Here is a 22,391-nt window from a genome sequence, read left to right as displayed (position 1 = left end):
TCTTTTTTTTTTGTCCTGGGTTTTACTTGAGGGACTACGCATTCATTTTGTCCATTCAAAAGTCTGCTTTTTTATTATGATTAAACCCAGAAATGCAGCATATTTACAGCTAAATTTATTGTCATATTCAGTCTGGAACTGGCCATTTGGCCGATTAAGTTGTATCATGTGAAGGCAGTGTGACATGTACTATTAAGAAATGAGAAATGGCAGATGGGCATTTCCAAAGAACCATCGGCTTTGCAAATGGTAACACTACAGCTGAATATCGTCTACCAAAAATGCTTATCAAAGGTGAGGATCCAGGTTCAACATCCTCCATGAACAGGCTAGAACATTCCCCCCGATGACTTTGGGAAGGAGAAGTTTGCTATTCCCAGCAATGCACTACTTCATAAAATAATTTTAATAATAGCATTGGCCATGATGTTTCTGTAAATTTGGACCATCTTTCGCCCTGGCCTGCACAATTCAACGGCCTTTCATTCGGGCTCTCGACTAACTGTCACGAGAACAAGTGGACTCAGCACATATAGCCAAGACTACACCTAGACTGAAAATTAAAGGACTTTTAAATGGAATTTAAATTAACTCAATGAAAATAAATGAACATTTAATTTAAAATTAAAAATCAAAGGAAAATCTTTCCAGATCAGAGTAATAATTTTAGGATGGAGCTTAATATGAATGGTGTTACGTGAAGCAGTAGCCTGCAATATCAGGGGACTGAATGCCAGGTCTGTGGAGGATCCTTTTCTGAGTCCAATGTCTCTCAAGGTGTTTCACAGGACACCACACCACGGCATTTCCTCCGGAGTCCTTTTGGCTTCTTTTCTGCCTTTCTCTACCTCCGCATTCACTGAGCTCCAGGTGGCTTCACACAGCAAGGCCATCTTCTGGAAGTGACTGCCACCCAAATTCTCCCATTCTTCCCCTGAGCCAGTGGAAAAGGATGTAGTACTTCACTGAAACAAGCAAACAGGCAAGGAGGTCTTCTACCCCAGTTAAACGAAAATTTGAAAGGAGAAGCATTTAAAATATTAAATCCTTGGCCTGTGTGAAATGCCCCTCTACTTGCATAAGGACTGCCACAGTTCAATTAGCAAAGGCAGTATCTGTCCAGTTACAGATTAAATAGTCCTTCAGCCAGATGTTTCAAGAGAACTATCTGTTTTCCTGAGGTGAAAGGAAAGAAAGAAGAAAACAACATTTCACCTACACAAAGTTTGGGATCAAAACTTCAAAGCTGACCTCCCAGATTTGAAGAGTGACCTAAAGCAAAAAGCATCGCTGTTCTAATCACTGATCTTAAGGACAACAGAAGAACTGGGTTGCGACCAAAAGCTATCACTCTCACATGGCACCTTCGCTCGCGAATTGATTTTCACAGTTTCTCACTCTCCTGTAATTCTATTAAAGCATTTAACCCTGAAGAGGAGACTTCCAGGCTATGCATTACTATACTTGAAACAGTTTCACCAAATGCTACTTACTGAGTGTAACATATTTAGACAGCAAACTCTTAAGAGACGGGAGGCTGTATCTTCTTCCACGTATTTTTGCTGAGAATACTATCTGTACTCAAAAAATTGCACACTCAAAATATCTAAGGGAATACAATGGAACGCGATCTGTTACTATCTATGTGCTGAGTAAGGGGCATTGCAAAAAGCAATCTGTTTCTCCCAAGAACTGAGACAGTAAGAGTTGTCTGTGGGTGACATAGTAACCTTGAAAATTCATAAAATAAGAATGCATTTGTTAAGAAAATTGCAGAGATTTTAGGAAGGCCAAACTAGCTTTAAGACGCAGATGAAAACAAAACTGGAACGGAGGGGGACGAGAATGCTCTGCTACATATTCACGTTGTATTTTTTAAATTAAATGTTTGTCCGTCATTGAAAATCATGCAAATAATGACAGCAGCAATGCGGGAGACCTGAGTTAATGCATAAATGAGTTTTCAACTGCTTTTACTATTAATTACATACTATACTTATTAGAAGACATTTCAAACCTGTTTTGCTGTTTTACATTGAGCCTCAATTATAATTCCGAGGAAGAAGGCTACCTTCAGCAGCAGATACACCACTTATATATTTGATGCGAAGTAAATCGCACACAGTTTTATTCATAAAAAAAGAAACAACCTCAAAATACAGTTGCTTTGGCTTTGCACTATTTTTTATTATTCTTAATAATTCCCTTTTAAATACGCTTACTATCCAAGAGTGGTAAAAGCTTTTCTTAAAATACTTGCATACTGTGAAACAGAAGAATGGGTGCAGTATTTCTGTAACATTAAAATATTTTTATACAAGTTGCACAGACATAGAAACATATGTCACACCCCCCAAAAATAAGATGTTTAAAGAAGGCGGCCAGGCTAGAAGGAATGCAATGGAGCAATACTCCAGCAAAAAGAGAGTCAAGACTTTAAACATGTAAGACTATTAATCTATCCTTTATCACTTATTCCAAGAGCTCAATAGAATCTACTTAAACACTGAGAAGACAGAGTAGCGCAGGTGGGTTACTAACTTTAAAAATGTACATTTATTATCCAGGGAACCAGTAATAATAGAATCACAGAAAAGTAAGGCTGGAAGTGCTCTCATGAAGTCCATTCCCCTGCCCCAGGGCAAGATCAACTATACATAAACCACTCCTGACAGATATTTGTCTAACTTGTTCTTAAAAACCTTCAGTGATGGAGACTTTGCAACCTCCCTAGGCAATCGGCTGCAGTTCTTAAATATCCTTACCATTATAAAGATTCTCCTAACGTCTAACCTCAGTCTCCCCACCACAGTAAGCTTGTCTGCTGTTCCTTCGTGCTCTATCCCCAGCAGAACTGGAAAACAGTTCCTATTACCTTCCTCTTTACATGAAATTTCCATATACTTTTAAACGGTTATCACATCTTCCCCTCACTCTTCCATTCTCTAAATGAATAATGGCCAACTGGGTCATATGCAATCTGCTGCAGCAGTTTATCTGGTCTCCCATGTAATCCCCTCAAGGAAACTCCCGATTCTGGAACTACCACCCCCATGCCACAGACATCTCCACCCAAAACACCAGCAGTTAAGCAAAACAAGATGCGGGGAGGGACGCCAAACTGAGCAGCAGGCTCTCAGATCACCTTCCTGCAAAGAAAGGTTCCACATAAACCAGCAGAAGTCACTGTGGAAGAGATGTGAGGTGGGGGAAGGTACTCACCCCAGAGAAGGGCAGACGAGGAGAGGAAGGGTTGAGTCTAGAAAAGAGTGGAAGAGGCTTTCAGACAACCTGGAACTAAGTTGTAGTCAGTTGGTCTGGAAATGGGAGAGGTCAGGAAACAAAAGAAGGTGAAGGAAAGCAGTGAAAATCAGGAAGATTACCAGAAGGGCAGGAAATCTGGAAGAGAAGTGACACCAGATGTACAAACGGGGAGGGATGGAAGAGCCTCAGTACAGAGAGAGGGGATTTGGGCACTGATGGGGAAGAGGTGGAGAGAGGTTGGGAAAGTGTGAAACAGAGGACAAGAAATGCAACAGAAGCCCTGAGTGCCAGGAGGATACAGAGCAGAGGTGGGGACTGGACAAGTTCCACCAAGCTGCGTTCCTATGAGCATGACAATCTCCTAACAGATGAGTTCAGTTTCTCTGCTAAAGCAGGGCCTGGGGGAGTATCAGCCAAGCTGAGGAGCTGCTCCTTGGGAGTAACTTGGCCTCGCTGGATATGGCCCAAGGTCAAGCTTCGGCGACAATGACCTTGAGACCCAAGGCCGCAAGGGATTACGGGAAGATTTGAGGGTGCCATCACTTCCACAGGGAAAGGTGTGAGGGAGAAGATATGAAGCTATGACAGAATGGGATCAAAAGCTGACAGGGAAAGTCAGTGCTAGACTGAAGGGCAGGGGCCCACTGCACAGAGCAACCTCTTACTATTTATTCTGGTTTCCATAGTGCCAGAGCTAATAGTCCCTGTAGCAGTGCTGAGGGTCACAGGGCAGGAATGCCTCTGAGTCAGCCCAGGTCTGACAGAGCTTGTGCTGAGACGGAGCTAATGAAATCCTGATGGACCTAAGCTGACCTTGCAAGGTCAGGAGGCTTCATACACTGATTCCCAATCCATCCTATAGTGTTCCCCTTATCCTTTGATCATCCTGGATGTCCCTGTGCCACACACTCCCCAATGACAGAGAGCTGATTTCAGAATCACACTGTTCTCCTAAACCAGCACTCAAAACACACACTGGTGAAGAAAGTAGCTAATTTAAAAAATAGACCTTGGCTGTCCAGGATCCCCACCACTGTTACCCTAGCACTGGCACAGCACTGAGAGTGGCCAAGGCAGAAGGTGTAGTACTTCACGGCAGCTAAGAAGTGTGCAAGCGAGGTGGTCCTTCTGAGCATCACACCAAAGCACCGCTGTATCATGGCCACATCTTGCTATGTAGCTCAGTGCACCAGGCACATGCCCCGGCACAAATCCCCACTGCTTTGTGGGAACCTAGGAAAAACATCTTCAGAAAGTTTGAGAATTAAGTGGTCTAATCTGAAAAAGACCGTTTTTCAATTCTCAAGGGTCATGTTGTCTAGACCTCTGGCCTTTCCTTTTCCTCTTCTCTGGATGTTCCAATGGGCCCAAAGAGTGCCGCTCAGAACAGAAATATGACAGCAGCCACACAAATGCTAAGTAGAGTGGAAAAATTATTTTGCATGTCTTACACACAGACTCCTGTCCATATATTCTAGCATAACATTTATGGCACAGTATTGTTGATTCATAGCCATTTTCTGAACTCTCGCAACTGCCCATCTGCTTTCTGCAGACCTGCTGCCTCACCAGTTATTCTACATTTTGATTTGCACAGTTGATTATTTCTGCCCAACCACAATTTAGAACTTGTCCTTGATGAACTGCATCATGTTTATTTTAGATCAGTTCTCCAATATACCACATTAATTTTGAATTCTAATCCTGTGCTCAGAGGGTTTACATCCTCTCCCTGGTTGGTGTCATCTGGAAATTTTGCATGCAGATTCTATCATCTAAGTCATTAATTAAAATCTTGAATATTTTCAGGCAATCCAGGGCAGAATCCCACTTGACATATCCTTCTAGTTTGACTATGAATCACTAGTAATTATTCTGAGAACAGCTTTCCAGCCAACTGTGTACCCACCTTGTAGCCCCTATTGCCACCTTGTTTATGAAAGGGTGAAAAGCCTTCGCAAAATCAAGATATACTATTTCTCTACTTAAGGGAAATTAGGCTCCACTGACAAGGTACCTTCTGGAAAAAAACATGCAAATTCATTTATTATATTATTATCTACAGGTTATTTATTAAAAAAAAATAAATCAGTTGATTAATTGATTCAAACTTTTTTCCCCCAAAATTTAAGATAAGCTATCTACTCCAAAGGGGAAAAAGAAGGACCTAGGAAAGTTTACATGTAGGTGCACTGTTTGCTCCTTCACACGTCTTTTGAACCTAGACTGTCCTCCAAATGTTCTCCAGTGTAACCACTAATTGCTCAGACATTGCTTCAGCTATTTCGCCCTATGTTGCAGAGATAATTTAATGAGCTCCAGCTTGTTCTAAAATACCTATTGTCCTATCTCATTAGTTTATCATCAGTTCTGTTCCTGCTCTATTGGAATTCTTACCTTTCTCAGGGCAGCAGTCCTTTTCTTGGCACCTGATTACAGGTCACCCTTTTTGGCAAAGAATGATACAAAAAATGTCATGAACTACTTGGTCCTCTCTGCACCAACGGATCATGAGTTTTGTCATTCCCTCTCAACTGGTAGTCCAGAAACTCAGTCTTCTTCCTCTTATTACTACTGAGAACATAGCATGTTTCCTTGTTACCGTGTCCTTTATTAGTTGTACTTTGGTTTGTGCCTTGGCCTACCTGATTTGGCCTTTGCATTCTTCTAATGTTCTTTTACACTTATCTCTAGTAACGTATCTATTTTCCACTTTCTGTATCAGTCCTCAATTTTCAGATCATGCAATTTTGTCTTTTCTTACACTTTTTTATTGGTACACCTTTTATTTACGCTTTTAATATCCTTTATTGTGACTGGAAAAGAAAAAGTTAGTTCCTTTAGAAATTGCCAGCCTTCCTGAATTTCTTAGGTTTGTTTCCCAAGAAATGTTACCTATCAGTTCTATGAGCTGAATGCAATCTACTTTCTTGCATACCATTGCTTTTACTCTCAAGTTCTCTCTTCTCATCTTCTGAAGAATGATAAGCTCGCTCTTTCATGATTGCTATCACTCAAATTGCCTTTTCCCATCATAGACTCCGACATCTCTTTCCTAATCAAGCCTAGGAGCACTTCCCTTCCATTGCCTTTTCTACATTCAGTAATCCTGAACCTATTATACTTGCATGATATACCGAAATTAGTATTTAGCCAGTAAAGTGAAAAAGCTCTAACCATAAGCTACTGTTTGGTAATGCATGATAAAGTGACTGGATGAGCCCATCTCTTGGAAGAAGAGCCATCTGCAAAAAAGGGCAGCTTTGGCATCTGTGCCAGTAAAATGAGCGTACAGACAGGATCAAAATATCTCCTAGCCTTAACTGTAAGCCTTTCCAGGTCACAGCGATTAGCAAGGTGGAAAGGAGGTTTATGAAATACTCCAAAGGTGGCTACACAGAGGTATCGTCCTCCCAGGCTTTTTTTGCCAGCACTCTGTTCAGTTGTAAATTGAAATGATTACTCTGATTGTTGCAATAGCTGCAATCACTTAGTATGGCTAGATTCAGTGTTGACACTGCACAGGTTTCAGATATCAAAGCCTTCTCTGTACAAATTAGCTCCCTTCCGCATGTGGTCATGCCCCCTCTGCCGCTAGCAGCTACTGTTTTCTCCTACAGCTAAACTGGCGTTCCAATAAAACAAAAGGAGCAGTATAGCAAGGATCAGAGCAGCAACCATATGCACCTGCCATTACACTTTTATTCTAACTAACTCTTAAATTAGCATAACACAGTCCAATGAATTTCTGTAGGAAATATATACCTACCCACTGTTTACTGCTGACTGCATTATATGATTCTAACAAGGAACAAGAAAGATCTCCAAAAAGCAAATATGGACCAATTTGATACAAGTTAGAAGACACAGAAGTCCTTGCCCTCTCCTCATATAAAGCAATGATATTTCAACCTGTTTCCTTTACAAGTCTCCTGCCTGTTTCCTTTACAAGTCTCCTGAATGCACGGTGCAACTTAACTCAGCGTTTAATAAGTCTTTAGTACAGCTACCAAGATTTGAAAATGTTTATTAACATCTTCACCTGAGGGCAACTCCAAAAGAATATAAAAATGCCTTATGAGAGACCAAGCAACCTTCACACTGTTAAAAGTCTCCAGAGTAAGTCTAAATCTGTTGGGTTGTCACCACTGTTGTCCTGGGCCTCCAGGGACGCCATTTTCATGTCCCTGAATTTTATGCAGCCCTATTTGCCAGGGCTCTTTCACCCAGCAGCAGTCACAAGGTTACCAGCTTTCTGACACCCCACTGCCCAAGCACCCTGATCACAGTGCCAACAACCCCTACCTTCTGGGAGCTAAGGGACAGCAGATGCTGTGGCAGAAGTGTGTAAAGCTGGAAAGAAAATAATACAGCGCTGCAAGGGTGCTAAAGGTAATAAGGTTTTCCGCAAAGGAGAGAGCCACAGAAGGCAGGGCGAGTAAAGAAGAGAACAGATATCCACACAGTAGGAATTTTGGTGGAGAGCAAAGGAGTGGCAAAAACTCCTGGGAATGAGGTGAGGGCTGGCAGAGAGCAGCGAGGAGGAAGGTGCACAAACAGGACAAGAACAGCAGCGGGGAGCTGTAGGAGTATGCTGCCGGCCCTGCAGTGGTCCCAGACTTCATATCTCCCATCAGCGCTGGAGCACATGTGGAGAAAAGCTTCCCGTTTCCTCTCCCTCCAGACCCATCTCTGACACGCATGGAAACCCTGCTGTAAATCAAAGCAACACAAGGCAACGGAGACAGTTCAGAACTGCACTACCACTCCAAACCGACATACTGGTGCGGAGAGCCAGACACGGAGCTCCCGCCCCACTGCAGCCAGAACGGTGGGACCAGCCTCTGAGGGTGGATTTGCTTTGGGAAAGGACAAAGTGGGAGCCTGTCCACAGGGAAATGAACAGTTTTGCTGTTCCTTCCTGGGAAGAGCTCCTAGAACAGCAAGCAGCCCAGGGTAAAGCAGCCCGAGACAGAAGATGATCTTCCCATACATAAAACCCACAATCCAGTAAACTTCTAAAGGCAAAAATTGTAAATTGGAAAAATAAACGTCTCGCGCATCACTAACTTTCACTGTGGTACTAATCCATTATCTAGACCTACTAAAGCAAGAGGAGTATCCAGCTGATTTTCTACCCATTTCTCACAGGGTCTCAGCCGGCCGGCAGATGTGGAAAAAAAGCAGCAGGGTCTTCTGATCCCCGTTTGTTTCTCCCACCTCTCAAATCAGAAACCAGGGCAGACAGGGAAAGCACTGAATGAACTCCAGCAGACTTTACACTAGAGGGAGCTTTCCTCAGAGAGACACACCACCTTGGCATCCTCTTTCTCATGACATTACTTTCAACGTATCTACAGGGAAATACATTGGACTCGGGTGAAATCGTTACCGTTTAAACCCTCTGGTTTTGCCAGCTCAAGCACTGCAGCACATCAATGGTGCGGGGCAGGAGGGAGTACAAGGAGAAGGTACCTGGAAAGTTCTGTCCAGAGATGTGCTCTGGATGACGAGACACAGCTCAACGCTGACACGTTTCTGAGAAGCCTCCTGATACAAACCGTGTCCATCCTGCGCCCTCGCCAAACTCCCGTGTTGATCACAAGAGCAACTTAACAGACTATGTTTTTTACAGACCCAAGGAGGGCACTCATTTCTAAGCTGTTAATGAGTACTTTAACAAAGAAAGCTGAGATACTTCCCTAAGGCTTGTGGCCATCCATTTCAAAGGGCCTGAAATACAGATAACTGTGTTACTCACTGTTAATACTAAGTGTTGAACTGTTTCTCAAGTGAACTGTTTTGAAACATTATTTAAACTGAAAGTACTACAAGGCACTAACGACAGCCAGGACCTATTCAATTTATTTTCTAAACTCCAGTCAACTATCCCAAAACTATGAGCTGAACTAGAACAGAAGTCCTTACCTGTGAAAGCATTTGTGGCCTGAAAACCAGCTTCCTGCATACTGCTCTCCCAGCGAAGCTTGAGATTCCCGTCTTAACCTGTCCTTACTGGAGACAACTGCTGAGCTTGGAGATGTCAAGTCACTTCCATCTTAGCTTGTCAGAGTCCATTTCTCTTTCCATTCCCGTATTTGGCACCATCCAGTTCCCACCTGATCCCAGGTCTTTCAATCCGTAGGCAGAGGGGATCTGCACTGAACCTAAGTAGGAAGCGTTGGACAGTCCCATCAACCAGCCAGCCAGAGGATGTGCGCCATGATGAATGTGGCAATGAAGCAAATGGCCTGCCAAGACTTTACTTCCCTTTTACAGTTAAGTTCTAATCCTCTGTTCATCCAGCACCATTTTTTCAGGTCTCGGCCAATGGTGATGTTCAATTGTCTCTCCTCTCTTGTGTTCCTCTCCCCTCAGGCACGCTCACTGAGAAATTAAAAAAGAAGAGATTATGTTTCCTGATGACCTGTAGCAACACTAAAATTAACAGACTCCAGGGAACAAAAATCCAAAACACATTATCAGGGATTGATTGTACACATTAAAGAAGATCTTCAGAAGGCAAATATTGCAATTTTGCTGAGATGCAAAGTGTGACCACACAGCTCTTTGAAGTGCAAAGAGGAACAGTGCTGAGGGTGTCATATGCACCTCTGAGAACATGATATGATTTACATTTCAAAAGCCATATTTAGCAGAGATGGAGGCAGCAATACAATAACAAAATTGCAGTTAAAAGGGAAAAGGAAAAATACTCAAGGCTCTCCAGTCTAGTCTATTCAAAACCACAGTGAGATTATTAGCGTTTCGTATAGCTGCTCCCCTTCTTTTCTGGAGCAGGGAAAGAGAGCGCTGTCTGCCGACACTATATATGCCGTTCTAACAGTCTTCTGAGGCTAAAAACCTTTGTATGTCTTGCTGTCGATTATCTATTTAAAATCTCAATTGTAACACAGATGACGCAATTCAGATGTCTTCAGACATTCGGTAAGGTTAAAAACACCCACAGGCTATGCAAGAGAAAGGTGCTTAAGTTTTTCTTGCTACTCCTACTTCTGCATAGCATGGATATCTGCAGCTCACTGGAAACTAGAGTTGTTGCACATCCAGCTTCTAAAAACCAGGATACATTTACTTCTATGGGGTGAAGGTGAACAGCAGACAGGTACATGTTTATGGAGAAGATTATTTTTGAAAACAAGGAAGAAAGAAAAGAGGACTTGGAGGAGAACCCACTCACCCCCAGCCATCCTGTTCCTTCATGTAATAACGCTTGGCTCACTACCTCCCAGTTCAGTGGCACAGGCAGCTAATGAGTCTAGCCAGGGCTGGCAGCGCTGGAGAGGACCCAAGGTCCATCTTCTGGAGCAGCCCATATCAGAGGGTGCCAGTGTCGCTGGCAGTCCCAGCACGCGCTGCTTCGGAGAGCAGTGCAAGACCAGGCTCAGCAGGCAGGTGTGAATAACACGCCACCCACTCCCCAGCCCCATTTCACCCTTTGCCCTGACCTGCAAGATCCAGAGGCCAGCTTATACCCTGAAGCGTAAGCCTGAGTATCTCAGATGGTCCAGAATGGCAGAGAAGATTCTCATGCTCCTTGGGGCACCTTCTGCTCTGCAGGCACTGCCGAGTGCACAGGCAGCCGGCCCTCGAGGGCTTCGTTAGGGGCCTTTCTTGGGGGAAAAAAAAAAGGCTCTCCTCTCAGGTGTGTCACCAAAACCAAGTGAGCCTGACACCTGATAAATGCCATTTTCCTCAGAACACATTAAAACGAAAGCTAGCTGCTAACAAAGACGATTTTTTTATCTTAATGATGTTGCTGTTTTTTTTCCCCAATTTTGTTATGCCAGTATTACCGAAGAACGCACGTTTTTGTCTCAAAACACAGCACAGGACTCATTGATTAGTTTCTTGTATTCAAATCTAGTAATTTGCATTCAAATCAAATACGGTTACAGAACAGATTTAAGATGTTTTCCCTATTTCTTACCCAACCATCCCAACTTAATAGAGGAGAAAGTAGAAATTAAGGAAAAAAAAAAAGAAAACAACGCCTTTACATGTAGTAACTTCTATCAGAAAAAGCTGCATAAAAAGTTTCAGAATAGTGTTTAAAATGCTATTATTCCTGAGTGTCAGGTCCTCAAGATGCTTTTTCAGCCCTTCAAAGTTCTCTATGCAACTAATAACCATTTCATATGAGGTAATTTTATTCTAAAATACATACAACTGAGCAAGTATAATACACATACACCACAGCACATATTTCTTTTGGCTCTTAACATTGTGCTAACTATTCTATAATGACTACAGATGGATGCTGCACTCATTTCCCAAGCTTTTTCTCTAGAGGCCCGAGTTTCTTCTATATTTATAAAAGCAGGTCCGTATTTGCATTAACATTTTCAGCCTTATAACTTTTGATTTTGGTTTATAAATCCACAATTTTGACGCCTTCTGTTTTCAGCATTTTACTTTCTCTCCCCATCTCAGAGATGCTCAAGAGCTGTGCACTAATACCTTAGCATCCAGGGAAATTCTGTTATTGTTACGTCTTTGTATTAGATATAATAAACTTCTGATTCTTAAAAGAATAAAATACTCTTACTTTCTTGAAAACTAACTTTTTATTAAAAGAAGAATTATTTTCTACATCTTCAACATTTCTGCTAAACTAATTAACTTCAGGTTTCTAGGGCAGATTCCCTTATTCAGATGATGAACTATAGTGGCATCATAGAATCACAGAATCGTTTAGGTTGGAAAAGACCTTTAAGGTCATCGGGTCCCACCGTTGACCTAGCACTGCCAACTCCACCACTAAACCATGTCCCTAAGCACCACATCTACCCGTCTTTTAAATACCTCCAGGGATGGGGACTCAACCACTTCCCTGGGCAGCCTCTTCCAGTGCCTGACTACCCTTTCGGTGAAGAAGTTCTTCCTAATATCCAACCTAAACTTCCCCTGGCGCAGCTTGAGCCCATTTCCTCTTGTCCTATCGCTTGTTACTTGGGAGAAGAGACCGACCCCCACCTCGCTACAACCTCCTTTCAGGGAGTTGTAGAGAGTGATAACGTCTCCCCTCAGCCTCCTCTTCTCCAGACTGAACAACCCCAGCTCCCTCAGCTGCTCCTCATAAGACTTGTGCTCTAGACCCTTCACCAGCTTCATTGCCCTCCTCTGGACACGCTCCAGCACCTCGATGTCCTTCTTGGAGTGAGGGGCCCCAAACTGAACACGGCACTCGAGGTGCGGCCTCACCAGTGCCTAGTACAGGGGCATTATCACCTCCCTGGTCCTGCTGGCCACACTATTTTTGATACAAGCCAGGATGCCATTGGCCCTCTTGGCCACCTGGGCACACTGCTGGCTCATATTCAGCTGGCCTTGGCCAGCCTGTCCAGATCCCTCTGTAGAGCCTTCCTACCCTCCAGCAGATCAACACTCCCACCCAACTTGGTGCTGTCTGCAAACTTACTGAGGGTGCACTCGATCCCCTCGTCCAGATCACTGATAAAGATATTAAACAGAATTCAAATGCATCCAGGTGAAGATGACAAAGCAGCCCAGCTGATACTACAGCAAATCAGGAAAATGGCAAATTCAATTTTTTAACAGCAAGTAAAGCTATGACCTTTATATTGTACTTTACATTATCCAGAAATTCTCCGTTAAAGCTGAACCGATGTTTAAACAGAGGAGGTTTGTGTTTGTTCCTAACAGACTGGCATGTTTGCATGCACAGAATGGGTCGCGACCTCTGCGGACACATTTTGGTGTGGCTCAGCCAACTCCAGTGAAGCTATGCATTTATCCTTTTATACCAGTGGGGTACAGAAATGTTAAACCAACCTGCTTAAAGGACCAAAAAGTGAAAATACATATCTGAAAAAGAGAGTGGAAAGTAAACAATACTGACAGAACTACAATAAGGTGTGATCTTTGATGTAACTATTATGTTTTTCACAACCTGCAGAGACCCCGGTGGGAACACATCCCATCATACTGATCAGATGGCAAAGAGAAAATGTAGACTAGAAAGGCTACGAGATTTTCTCTTTGCTCCATCTGTTACCTCCTTTCCAATTGCAACAAGAACTCTGCTTCCACTTCTGCTTTCATTCATCCACTGCAGTGTTATATGAGTCTCAGAAGCAAACCAAAGCAAAACATTGTGTTTTATAAATATGTAGCTGTGCTATAAAGATTTTCAGCTACTGTGTGCTTACATGAGTGAACACCTAGAGGAAAAATCAAATCAATTTGTTTCCATCCTCTCCATTTTTCTCACATTTGGTCCTGGGAAAGACACCACCATCTGAACCTCACACAAACTGCAAACAGAAAATATTTTGACTATTTAACACCTTATGCGAGTTACATGTTCTCATGGTATATTTAGCTAGTGAACCTGCTATTCCTCTTTTCTGAACATTTGAAGATGCAGTATTAAACGGCCACTGTAAAAAAGAATCCAAGAGGGAAAAGTAGCCAATGAGTGTCATTAAATCATGCAATAACATCTACTTTTTATGAAGTATTGTGCAATCATCAGTCAGGACCAGCCTAGAGGAACTTGCACCGAAAGAAGAAGTGAAATACTATTTTTTCCAAGACTGGTATCTCTGTAATGTCTTGAAAAACACAAAAGCACTGGCTGACATGTAAATGCTGCAGCTTGGGGGTTTTGTTTGCTTGTTTTCCGTTTCCTTTCACTCTGTACAGTCTGTTTCTTTGGCCATGCGCTGTTGGTTCCCACCCAGGCATTAGGAACTCACTGGATGTGCTGTCAGAAGAGCTACAGCCATGGGAAACGTTTCCTGTGATAGCCCTTGGCACAAGGCATCCTAAAGGACAGCGTTTGACTGAGGTGTTTAACAAAATTTATAACAGGAGTATCTGTAGCATAAGCTACATTTACGTTTTTGAGAAAGTTACTGAAGAGCTTGTGAGCTGTGGTTTAATTTAAATTAATCAAGGGAGCACACTTTGCTGAAGTAAGGCCTATACTTCCTATAAGTTAAGGCAGCATAGACTTGCATATTCAAGAAGTTTCTGGCTGGAAAAACACTTCCAACATTTTGTTTTTATAAAACAATGTTTGTAAAAATATCTTTTAAAGTTTGCTAAAGCAATTTAAAATGAAGCATATGTGCACACTTATAGCTCACCTCTCCACCCCCTTTTGGATTCACCAAGAGTTTTCCAGGCTTTGGTTTTGCTTCTCATAGAGACTTCTAAACTAGATATTAGTATCTACCAGTTATACCTACTCTTTTTTAGATGGTAAGGCCTGTGTTTTACTGTGTGATCCTCACTTATTTTATTTACTTCTATCTATAACTTGTCTTCCTTCTAAGATAACATCGCACCAGTGCTAAATGAATCCTGGTTCTTGGGAAACGCTATGCTCCATAACTCAAAAGACCACTTAAAAAACTCAAGGCGACTTTCACAGCAGACCATACACAAATCAAACTGAAAACCAGATGGTTAAAATATGTTTATCTAATCGCATCTTTCTCACACACACATATACATCATTTGTTTTCACTTTCTATCTTCAATATTTGTATAGGTCAGTTGTGACTTTTTAAACAGCTGCTGTATTTCACTTCCTTGGTGCATTTCAGTGACATACAAAATGAGTTTCTATGTTAAGTTATGTTCTACATATTTATATTCCTACGGATACTTTCAGATAGTCTTCAGCTTGTTTAGGAATAGTGTCCAAGCTTCTTTTTCCTTCCTTTTTGTTACAGCATTCCCTGAATTGGGGCAAAGAGAGGACAACCAAAGCTAGGTGTGGTCTTTCTGCACTAGCTGAAGCAGGAAACAGGTCTTGAGAAGGTGGCACGTTGCCAAAATCAAGCATAATTTTTTCTAGACTGTTAAGAAAATGTTCTAGAATGCAAGATATATCCCCAATGCCAATGGCAGCACACGCTGCAAAACCCGCTACAGACAAGGCCCGGTTTAAAAGAAAAAGGATGAATGTTTCGGTAGAGACATTTCTTCTCCTCCTCCTCCTCCTATTTGTTTCTTTTTGGAGCAAAGCAACAAACTGAAGCAATGATATAAAAACTGGCCTGTGCAGTAGCTTCACGCCAAAGAGAATAGCCTCTGGTAATCAGACAGCAAGGAGTATTTCACTTGAAGAAATCCTATAAATAACTGATAACACAAAGGAGCACGTCACATTTCTTTCCATTAATCTTGTTAAGTGAAATAATTAATCTGGGTCCTATCTCTACGAACAAACTGAAGAGCCACATATTTTCCCATAGCTGTGCTGACAGAATGCAGTAAAACCCCAGTGGAAAAGTTTACTAAGATCTCTGTGACAAGCTATTGGATTTGGATGAGATAATTATTGGGAGAAATTGTACAAGCCGAGTTATGCAGGGCAAATAAGAAGATTGCATTGTTTATTTTTGGACCTTAATAAAATCGTAATTACCAGAAGTTGTCAAGAGAAATCATTAATCATGCTGCTCTATGAACCTAACCAGTCAGAGAAAAACCTGAGCTCTGAATTTTATTTGCCAAAACAACAAAAAGGTAGTAAAGGCAGAGTCCAGTCTTAATTAATCTTTTTCCAAAGCAACACAGAGTCAGTATTTGAATTTGCAGAAGGCTGGTAAAAGCAAAAATTACGTTGAGCAGATTGGAGAAAAGATCACAAGTTTTTGACTGGTGTCCCTGTGACTTGTATGAGAAACAAGCAGTTGCCAGAAACCCAGGGGATTCAGCATATCTCAGGACTTTGAGTATCCAACATCCAGCTACACTCCAAGGGACATCTAGCATCCCTGCACACCACCGGAAAAACTGTGGTTGGTGAAGGGTCTGGAGCACAGGTCCTACGAGGAGCGGCTGAGGGAGTTGGGGTTCTTTAGTTTGGAGAAGAGGAGGCTGAGGGGAGACCTTATTGCTCTCTACAACTACCTGAAAGGAGGCTGTAGTGAGGCGGGGGTCAGTCTCTTCTCTCAAGTAACAAGCGATAGGACAAGAGGAAATGGGCTCAAGTTGTGCCAGGGGAGATTTAGATCGGATATTAGGGAAATTTTCTTCACGGAGAGAGTGGTTAGGCATTGGAACAGGCTGCCCAGGGAAGTGGTACAATCACAGTCCCTGGAAGTATTCAAAAAACGTGTGGATGTGGTGCTTAGGGACATGGTTTAGAGGTAGACCAGGCAGTTAGGTTAACAGGTTGGACTTGATGATCTCAGAGGTCCTTTCCAACCTTAACGATTCTATGGTTCTACGATTTCATGAACTATATAATTGAATTAGCATAAACTGCCACCATATTAATTGAAGAAGCACTGGTAAGAATTTCATAACTTTCTGGAAGGCTGTATCAGTCAGTACTATGAAAGTCCATCTGCTGTGAGCAGCAGCTGTTCAGGAGGGCAAGGCACTTAGCAGAAAAGCCCACTAGTATTTTATATACATCACTACGCAAAGCTAGTTCTAGTTTCCCGCGAATCAAGCCACGCCACAAGAATTCATCTGGTTTATTTACAATGTCAGTAGCCAACATCATCTGTGTGCTGCATGAAGAAATGCAAATGGAACGTTATCCAGACAAGCAAAACCGAGTTTAAAAAACCCATAGACAGCACCAGGCACATCAGCTGCAGGGTGTTCCCAGCGCTACTGTGAGCAGCACAGGAGACAACGGCACTCTGCAATACACAGCTGCAGTCGGTGCAAGAAGTCAGTCATACACTCAACAGACAAAAGCAAAGAGGCTATTTTTTCTTCTCCTTGAAGGACAGCTTTTTACACAAACAAACTGCATAAAGGCATGGGAAGTAATGCTGTTATCAGTTAAATCTGTGAAATTCCCCTAGTTGAGAAGTTCTTGTTTAGCACAGATATAAGAACAGAATTTCGACTCCCTCACTCCAGTTGTAATTCAGGAAGCATTTCTAATCCTGATCGGCAAACTCACCAAGAACACCATGTTTGTGATTTTTTAATCTAGTGCCCTATCCATTGTCTACCAGCGTTGTTTAATAACAGATGTATTTTAATATACCCTTGTCATATTTTAAAACCATTCTTGCTATGCTCATATACAGTGTCTGGATGCAACTGAGGCATGTAACTGCACGTAACTGAAGAAGCATGTTAGCAATGCAACACTGACAGCACCTTCTTTAATAACTGGGGGAAAAAAAACTCTGAAGCTTTTGACCAAACAACTCAAAAATCGGTATTTTTATCAAGGAAAATTGGACTGTTTTGTTTCTCTCAGGCAAAGATCCCATTCACTCGTTCTCTTCCTGTACCACCCATGCATTTACGGAAATCTGACTTCTCTGGCCGTGTTTTGTGTTTCATGTTGTCCTTTTAAGTACAAAAACATAACGTTTACTTTAAAATACACATAAGATTACATGTGTGGTCTTTCAAGCCTACCTGCCAGTCTTCCCCCCACGCAATGTTCTGCCAATAAAGACGCTGATTCCTATAGGAAGGACCTACACAGATGTAATTTATAAATAATTATGAAGTGTAATTAAAGCTTCACAGCTACAAACAGAAACACTGCAATCTTGTATTAGAAGAAAATAATGATCTCTGCAGATGAACAATCATTATCTTCCTTCTTCAGCCATGGAGTTGCAGCTTTGTATTTCCCAGCTGTTAACCTACCGTCAGTCTTACCATAAAAACAAAGAATACTTTTGGCTTTTTTTTTTCTTCTTTTTAAACAAGTGGAAAATGTAATGAGAGTCTGACTTTGTGCCTTTGATAAATAAGCTTCCAATATCATGGCATGTTTTCTAATAGGAGCATCTGCTTTCTGCATTGCAGCCCTACAGCTAAGAAAGCGTTGGACTTATTAATAAAGCACAATAAAGAACGAAACATCTGGGTGGGAAAGATGCACGGAAGGGGAGAGACTGTCTTCCTCTTGAAATATTCAAGAGACAGCAAAGCTCATCCAAATAAAATGCTGTTTTTCTGTTGAGGAGGCAGCTGGAACCAATGATGCTGACGATTCTTATTCCACTATATCCTGCTGCAAGACACAAACCTATTTAGAGGAAACAGAGGAGAAAGCAGGAAAAATACCACCTGTATTAATCTATACCATGTAGTTAAAAGCTCCTGACAGTACAACCCATTCCCATGCCCAAGGAACAGGCAGATGGGTGTACATAAGTTCTTTCTGCTAACAGCACTGGCAAAAAAGGGCTTCATATCAACACTTCAAATACTGAAAAGAGAAAACAGGACAAAAATAAAACAAGAAACACTAAGATCCCAGAAGAGTTAAATAGCTAGAATTTTGGATCAACAATTTGAGCATCTTATATAACACAGTTCATCATATGTTACCCAGTCACTCACGCATCAAGAGCTGAAACTGGGTTAACTACAAAATTTCTCAGAAACAAACTGAAACCTTGATTTTAAAACACTTCAAAATGTGCCAAATACTTTGGTACACTGTTCAAGTTATTAATTACCATCAAACTAAATATCTACGCCTTGCATCCTTAAATGTAAAATCCGTGGGGCTGTATGCTGATCCTTCAAACGGCACTCACGTTCTGTAAGGGTATGCAGTACTTCCTCGCACCACCGACCCAAGGGAACACGAAGGTGTCGGAGAACCTTCCTGAGGGAGGATGGTCATCCCAGAACCCACAGCTGGAGTCTCCCAGCTGGCAATGGGTGCGCAAGCATGACTGGATTATCCCACATCCAGCTCAAAGGGATATATACGCCATGCCCCGGGGGTCACTGCCCTGCCCTCCCATCTTCCACAACAGCAGACAAACAGCAAGGGCTGCTGTCACTGCAGGGACAACAGCCAGAGGAACTGCATACAGGTCTGTCTGCCTACCGCAAATGGAAGAACGAATTACTCTCTTCAGAATCCCGTTTTTTGGAAGGAGTAAGTTGCTACCTGGTATATGCGTAAGCTAGCAAGACTAATCCTGATATACCTAGGCATTTTTCTGACTTTTCTCACCTCTTCTAGCTTAACACTCGTGGGTTTGGGTTTGTTGGTGTTCTTCATTTTTAAATAACATGCAAGAAAACCCAACCAAAGTAGTGTTTAAAATCTGTTCCCCAGCATGATGACAAAACCAAAACCAAACCAACCAACCCTGGCATGTTAATTCAGTACACATTTTGGATTTGTAATGGGCCGTTTTCAAGCATGTGTATCTTCACAACTTTAAAACCCAATTATCAACAAAACGTCAAAGGATTTGCTCCTGTTACATCATGTTATACATCAAAATACACCAAGATAGAATCCATTTTCTATCCATTGAGACCTCACGGCAAGACTGAAGCTCTACATTTATTTTATAGTTCAAAAAAGGCTCTGGGCCTTTTTCTTAAAAACATACAGAACAGACAAGGGAAAAAAAAAAATCAAATATGCATTTGCAGACAGAACTATGTGGATTTTTAACAAATAACCAAACCAAATTTACCTTGTGGCCAGAAGCAATCATCAAAAATGCCAGCTCAGAGGGCTATTTTCTTTTGGTAACACTATCACTTTGGGAAACTATTAAAATAGCACAAACTTAAAAGCAGCATTGGCAAAAACCAAATGCAGTTCAACTCCCGTTTCCAACTAAATGGCTTTTTCGCACACATATGCTTTGCCTTCCGTTACTCAGCTGCATAATCTAAACCACCAAACTGCACTTAAAACAAATCTGAACTGACAACGCCAAATTTTAATTGAAACACACGAGAGCAGCTGGGCAATGCGCAAGCATTTTATAGGGAAGTTAGTAGTGCTCACAGCTGGAATAAACCTCCACCCCTATAAGGGAGAAGGGAATCTAGCTTCCTCATTTTATTTTAATCCTTCTTTCAGAAAACAGACAAATCTGCTAAACTAAAAAAGCAAGCAACACCATAAATATTTTTCTAGTCTGAAAAATCTTTCTGTTCAAAGCCTATGAACAGTTTGGTAAGTAGTGACTTCAGGCAAAAGAAAAAAAAATGTTATTTTCTACCTCTTAATGAATGAAACTACATTCCTTCTCCCAATGCAGAGGAGCTTTCTTGCAGCCTCTCTATATGACAGCAACATAAACCTCTCATCATTGCAAGCGCTATACAGGCAAAGTCTCTTTGAAAATTGTCTGTGTATTTGTGTACACTCTTGTGTGTATATGTCTTTGTAAAAGCCCTGTACGCAGATCGTGCCTGCAATCTATGCTCTTTTAGAGCATTTCACGGCATTAATGCAGATATTTTTCTGCTTAAAGAGAAAACTCATTTACACTAAAAAAATTCACCTCACAACAATACAATGCAGTCCTCCTCCAGATAGATTTGCTGAGATTAGTAAGTCAATTTTATCATGAAAGTAAATGCAAGGGAGGCAAAGGAGACATACAAAAGTATCAGGAAGTAAACATGTAGCATTCAAACTAAAATACGTTAGTGGTAGCTCAAATCTAACTTCTAAAATTCAGACTTTTCTCTGTTATTCCAGTTAGCTGGATGAAAAATTCACTGCTTCTCTATTAAGCCCCCGTTTAGGAAAGCATGCGCCTGGGAATTAAGGCTGGACAGCTGGGTGGGGACAGCACAAGGTGTCCTTCGGCCACAGCACAGTCAAAAAACATTTGCTCATACTTGGTTTTGGGAAGGCAAAAAGGCCATCTGAGATGGAGGAAGGTCACTTTGTCTCTATTTCCAACCAGTTCCTGACTCCTCGGATGTCAGCAAAACACCACCACTTATAAAAGTCGTTCTGTCCATGAAGTAGTACGTTAAGATTATGGATGCCCCTAAAAAGTCATGGCCCTCAACTATTATCCAAACATATTTATTTCTGCAACCAGCTGAATCACAGCAGCAGTAAACTTCCAAATCTGTTTCCTTGTTGAAGTTTTTAACTTCAAAACTTACTGTCCTGGTTCCAGCTGCGATAGAGTTGATTTTTTCTTCCTAGTAGCTGGTATAGTGCTGTGTTTTAGATTTAGTATGAGAACAATGTTGATAACACACTGAGGTTTTAGTTGTTGCTAAGCAGTGCTTACACCAGTCAAGGACTTTTTGGCTTCCCATGCTCTGCCAGGTGCACAAGAAGCTGGGAGGGGGCACAGCCAGGACAGCTGACCCGGACTGGCCAAGGGGCTATTCCATACCGTATGGCATCATGCTCAGTATATAAACTGGGGGAGTTGGCCAGGGGGCTGCTTGGGGACTGGCTGGGTGTCGGTCAGCAGGTGGTGAGCAGTTGCATCGTGCATCACTTGCTTTGTATATTATTATTGTATTATTACATTATTATTATTACTATTACTACTATTCCATTTCACTTTACTTCAATTACTAAACTGTTCTTATCTCAACCCACGAGTTTTCTGAGTTTCACCCTTCCAATTCTCTCCCCCATCCCACCGGCTGGTGGGGAGCGAGCGAGCGGCTGTGCAGTGCTTAGTTGCTGGCTGGGGTTAAACCACGACACTTACTTACAATCTACAAAGTACACCATGATACAGCTGCAAAAAAAGCATTCACATTATGTCAGTGAAACTAAAATGTAACTGCTGCACCTATTTCTTCCCTTTCAGAATGCTGAAGATGTCGGGCAAATGCCCTCTGCTCACATCATTAAAACAAACAAAGCCATTGCCATGAAATCACTCACTGTGCAGAAACTTTATAAGCTCTCCTATTATCTTTTATAGCTTAATTTGAGAACTGAGAATCTCTGGAGTGCTTTGCAGCACATTAATAAGAGACACTTTGCTGTATAAAGTTTATCATTATTACTGTATTGCCTGAGTCAGCTCATTGCACTCGAGTTGTTTTTCCCCCCCAAAAAAATTCCTTATACCAAGACCTGATTTTTTCAGTGAATGACAAAGGTGGTGGTGGTTCTCGGGGTCTCTTTCATAGGACTGCTGTTATTTCATCTTCCGTAGTGCTTTAAGAGCCCATTATTAATAATGCTGCTGAAAAATTCTTCTCTGAAGCCATCAGGCATCATAGGCTTGACTACGCTCCTATTTCTCTCACTAAAATCAGGGGCCTCTGAAGTCTGAAGAGTGCTACTAGAAATTAAGAAAACAATACTGGAAGTGTCAGCTGGCAAACGAGGGAGCATTTCATCTCCTGGGTGAGCTTTTAAACAAACTCCAGTGTTTCATACC

At 41.8% G+C, this 22,391-nt stretch overlaps 1 protein-coding gene across 2 annotated transcripts in view; it reads right to left on the bottom strand.

Moving 5' to 3' along the window:
• The window catches only part of LDLRAD4 (low density lipoprotein receptor class A domain containing 4), a 298,477-nt gene that overhangs the window by 185,564 nt on the left and 90,522 nt on the right, over positions 1–22,391 (bottom strand). For both annotated transcript variants that reach the window (XM_087757331.1, XM_087757339.1), the window contains exon 3: positions 9,193–9,651. In XM_087757331.1, the coding sequence (XP_087613457.1) occupies positions 9,193–9,232 (40 nt within the window). In that variant the 5' untranslated portion in view covers positions 9,233–9,651. The remainder of the gene's footprint in view (positions 1–9,192; positions 9,652–22,391) is intronic.

This window comes from Nipponia nippon, unplaced genomic scaffold (genome assembly GCF_047370975.1).
Source record: "Nipponia nippon isolate SJK-2023a ecotype South Korea unplaced genomic scaffold, ASM4737097v1 scaffold_1, whole genome shotgun sequence".
Taxonomy (NCBI): domain Eukaryota; kingdom Metazoa; phylum Chordata; class Aves; order Pelecaniformes; family Threskiornithidae; genus Nipponia; species Nipponia nippon.
Note: the sequence above shows the minus strand (reverse complement) of the source record. Positions and strands in the feature narration are given on the sequence as shown.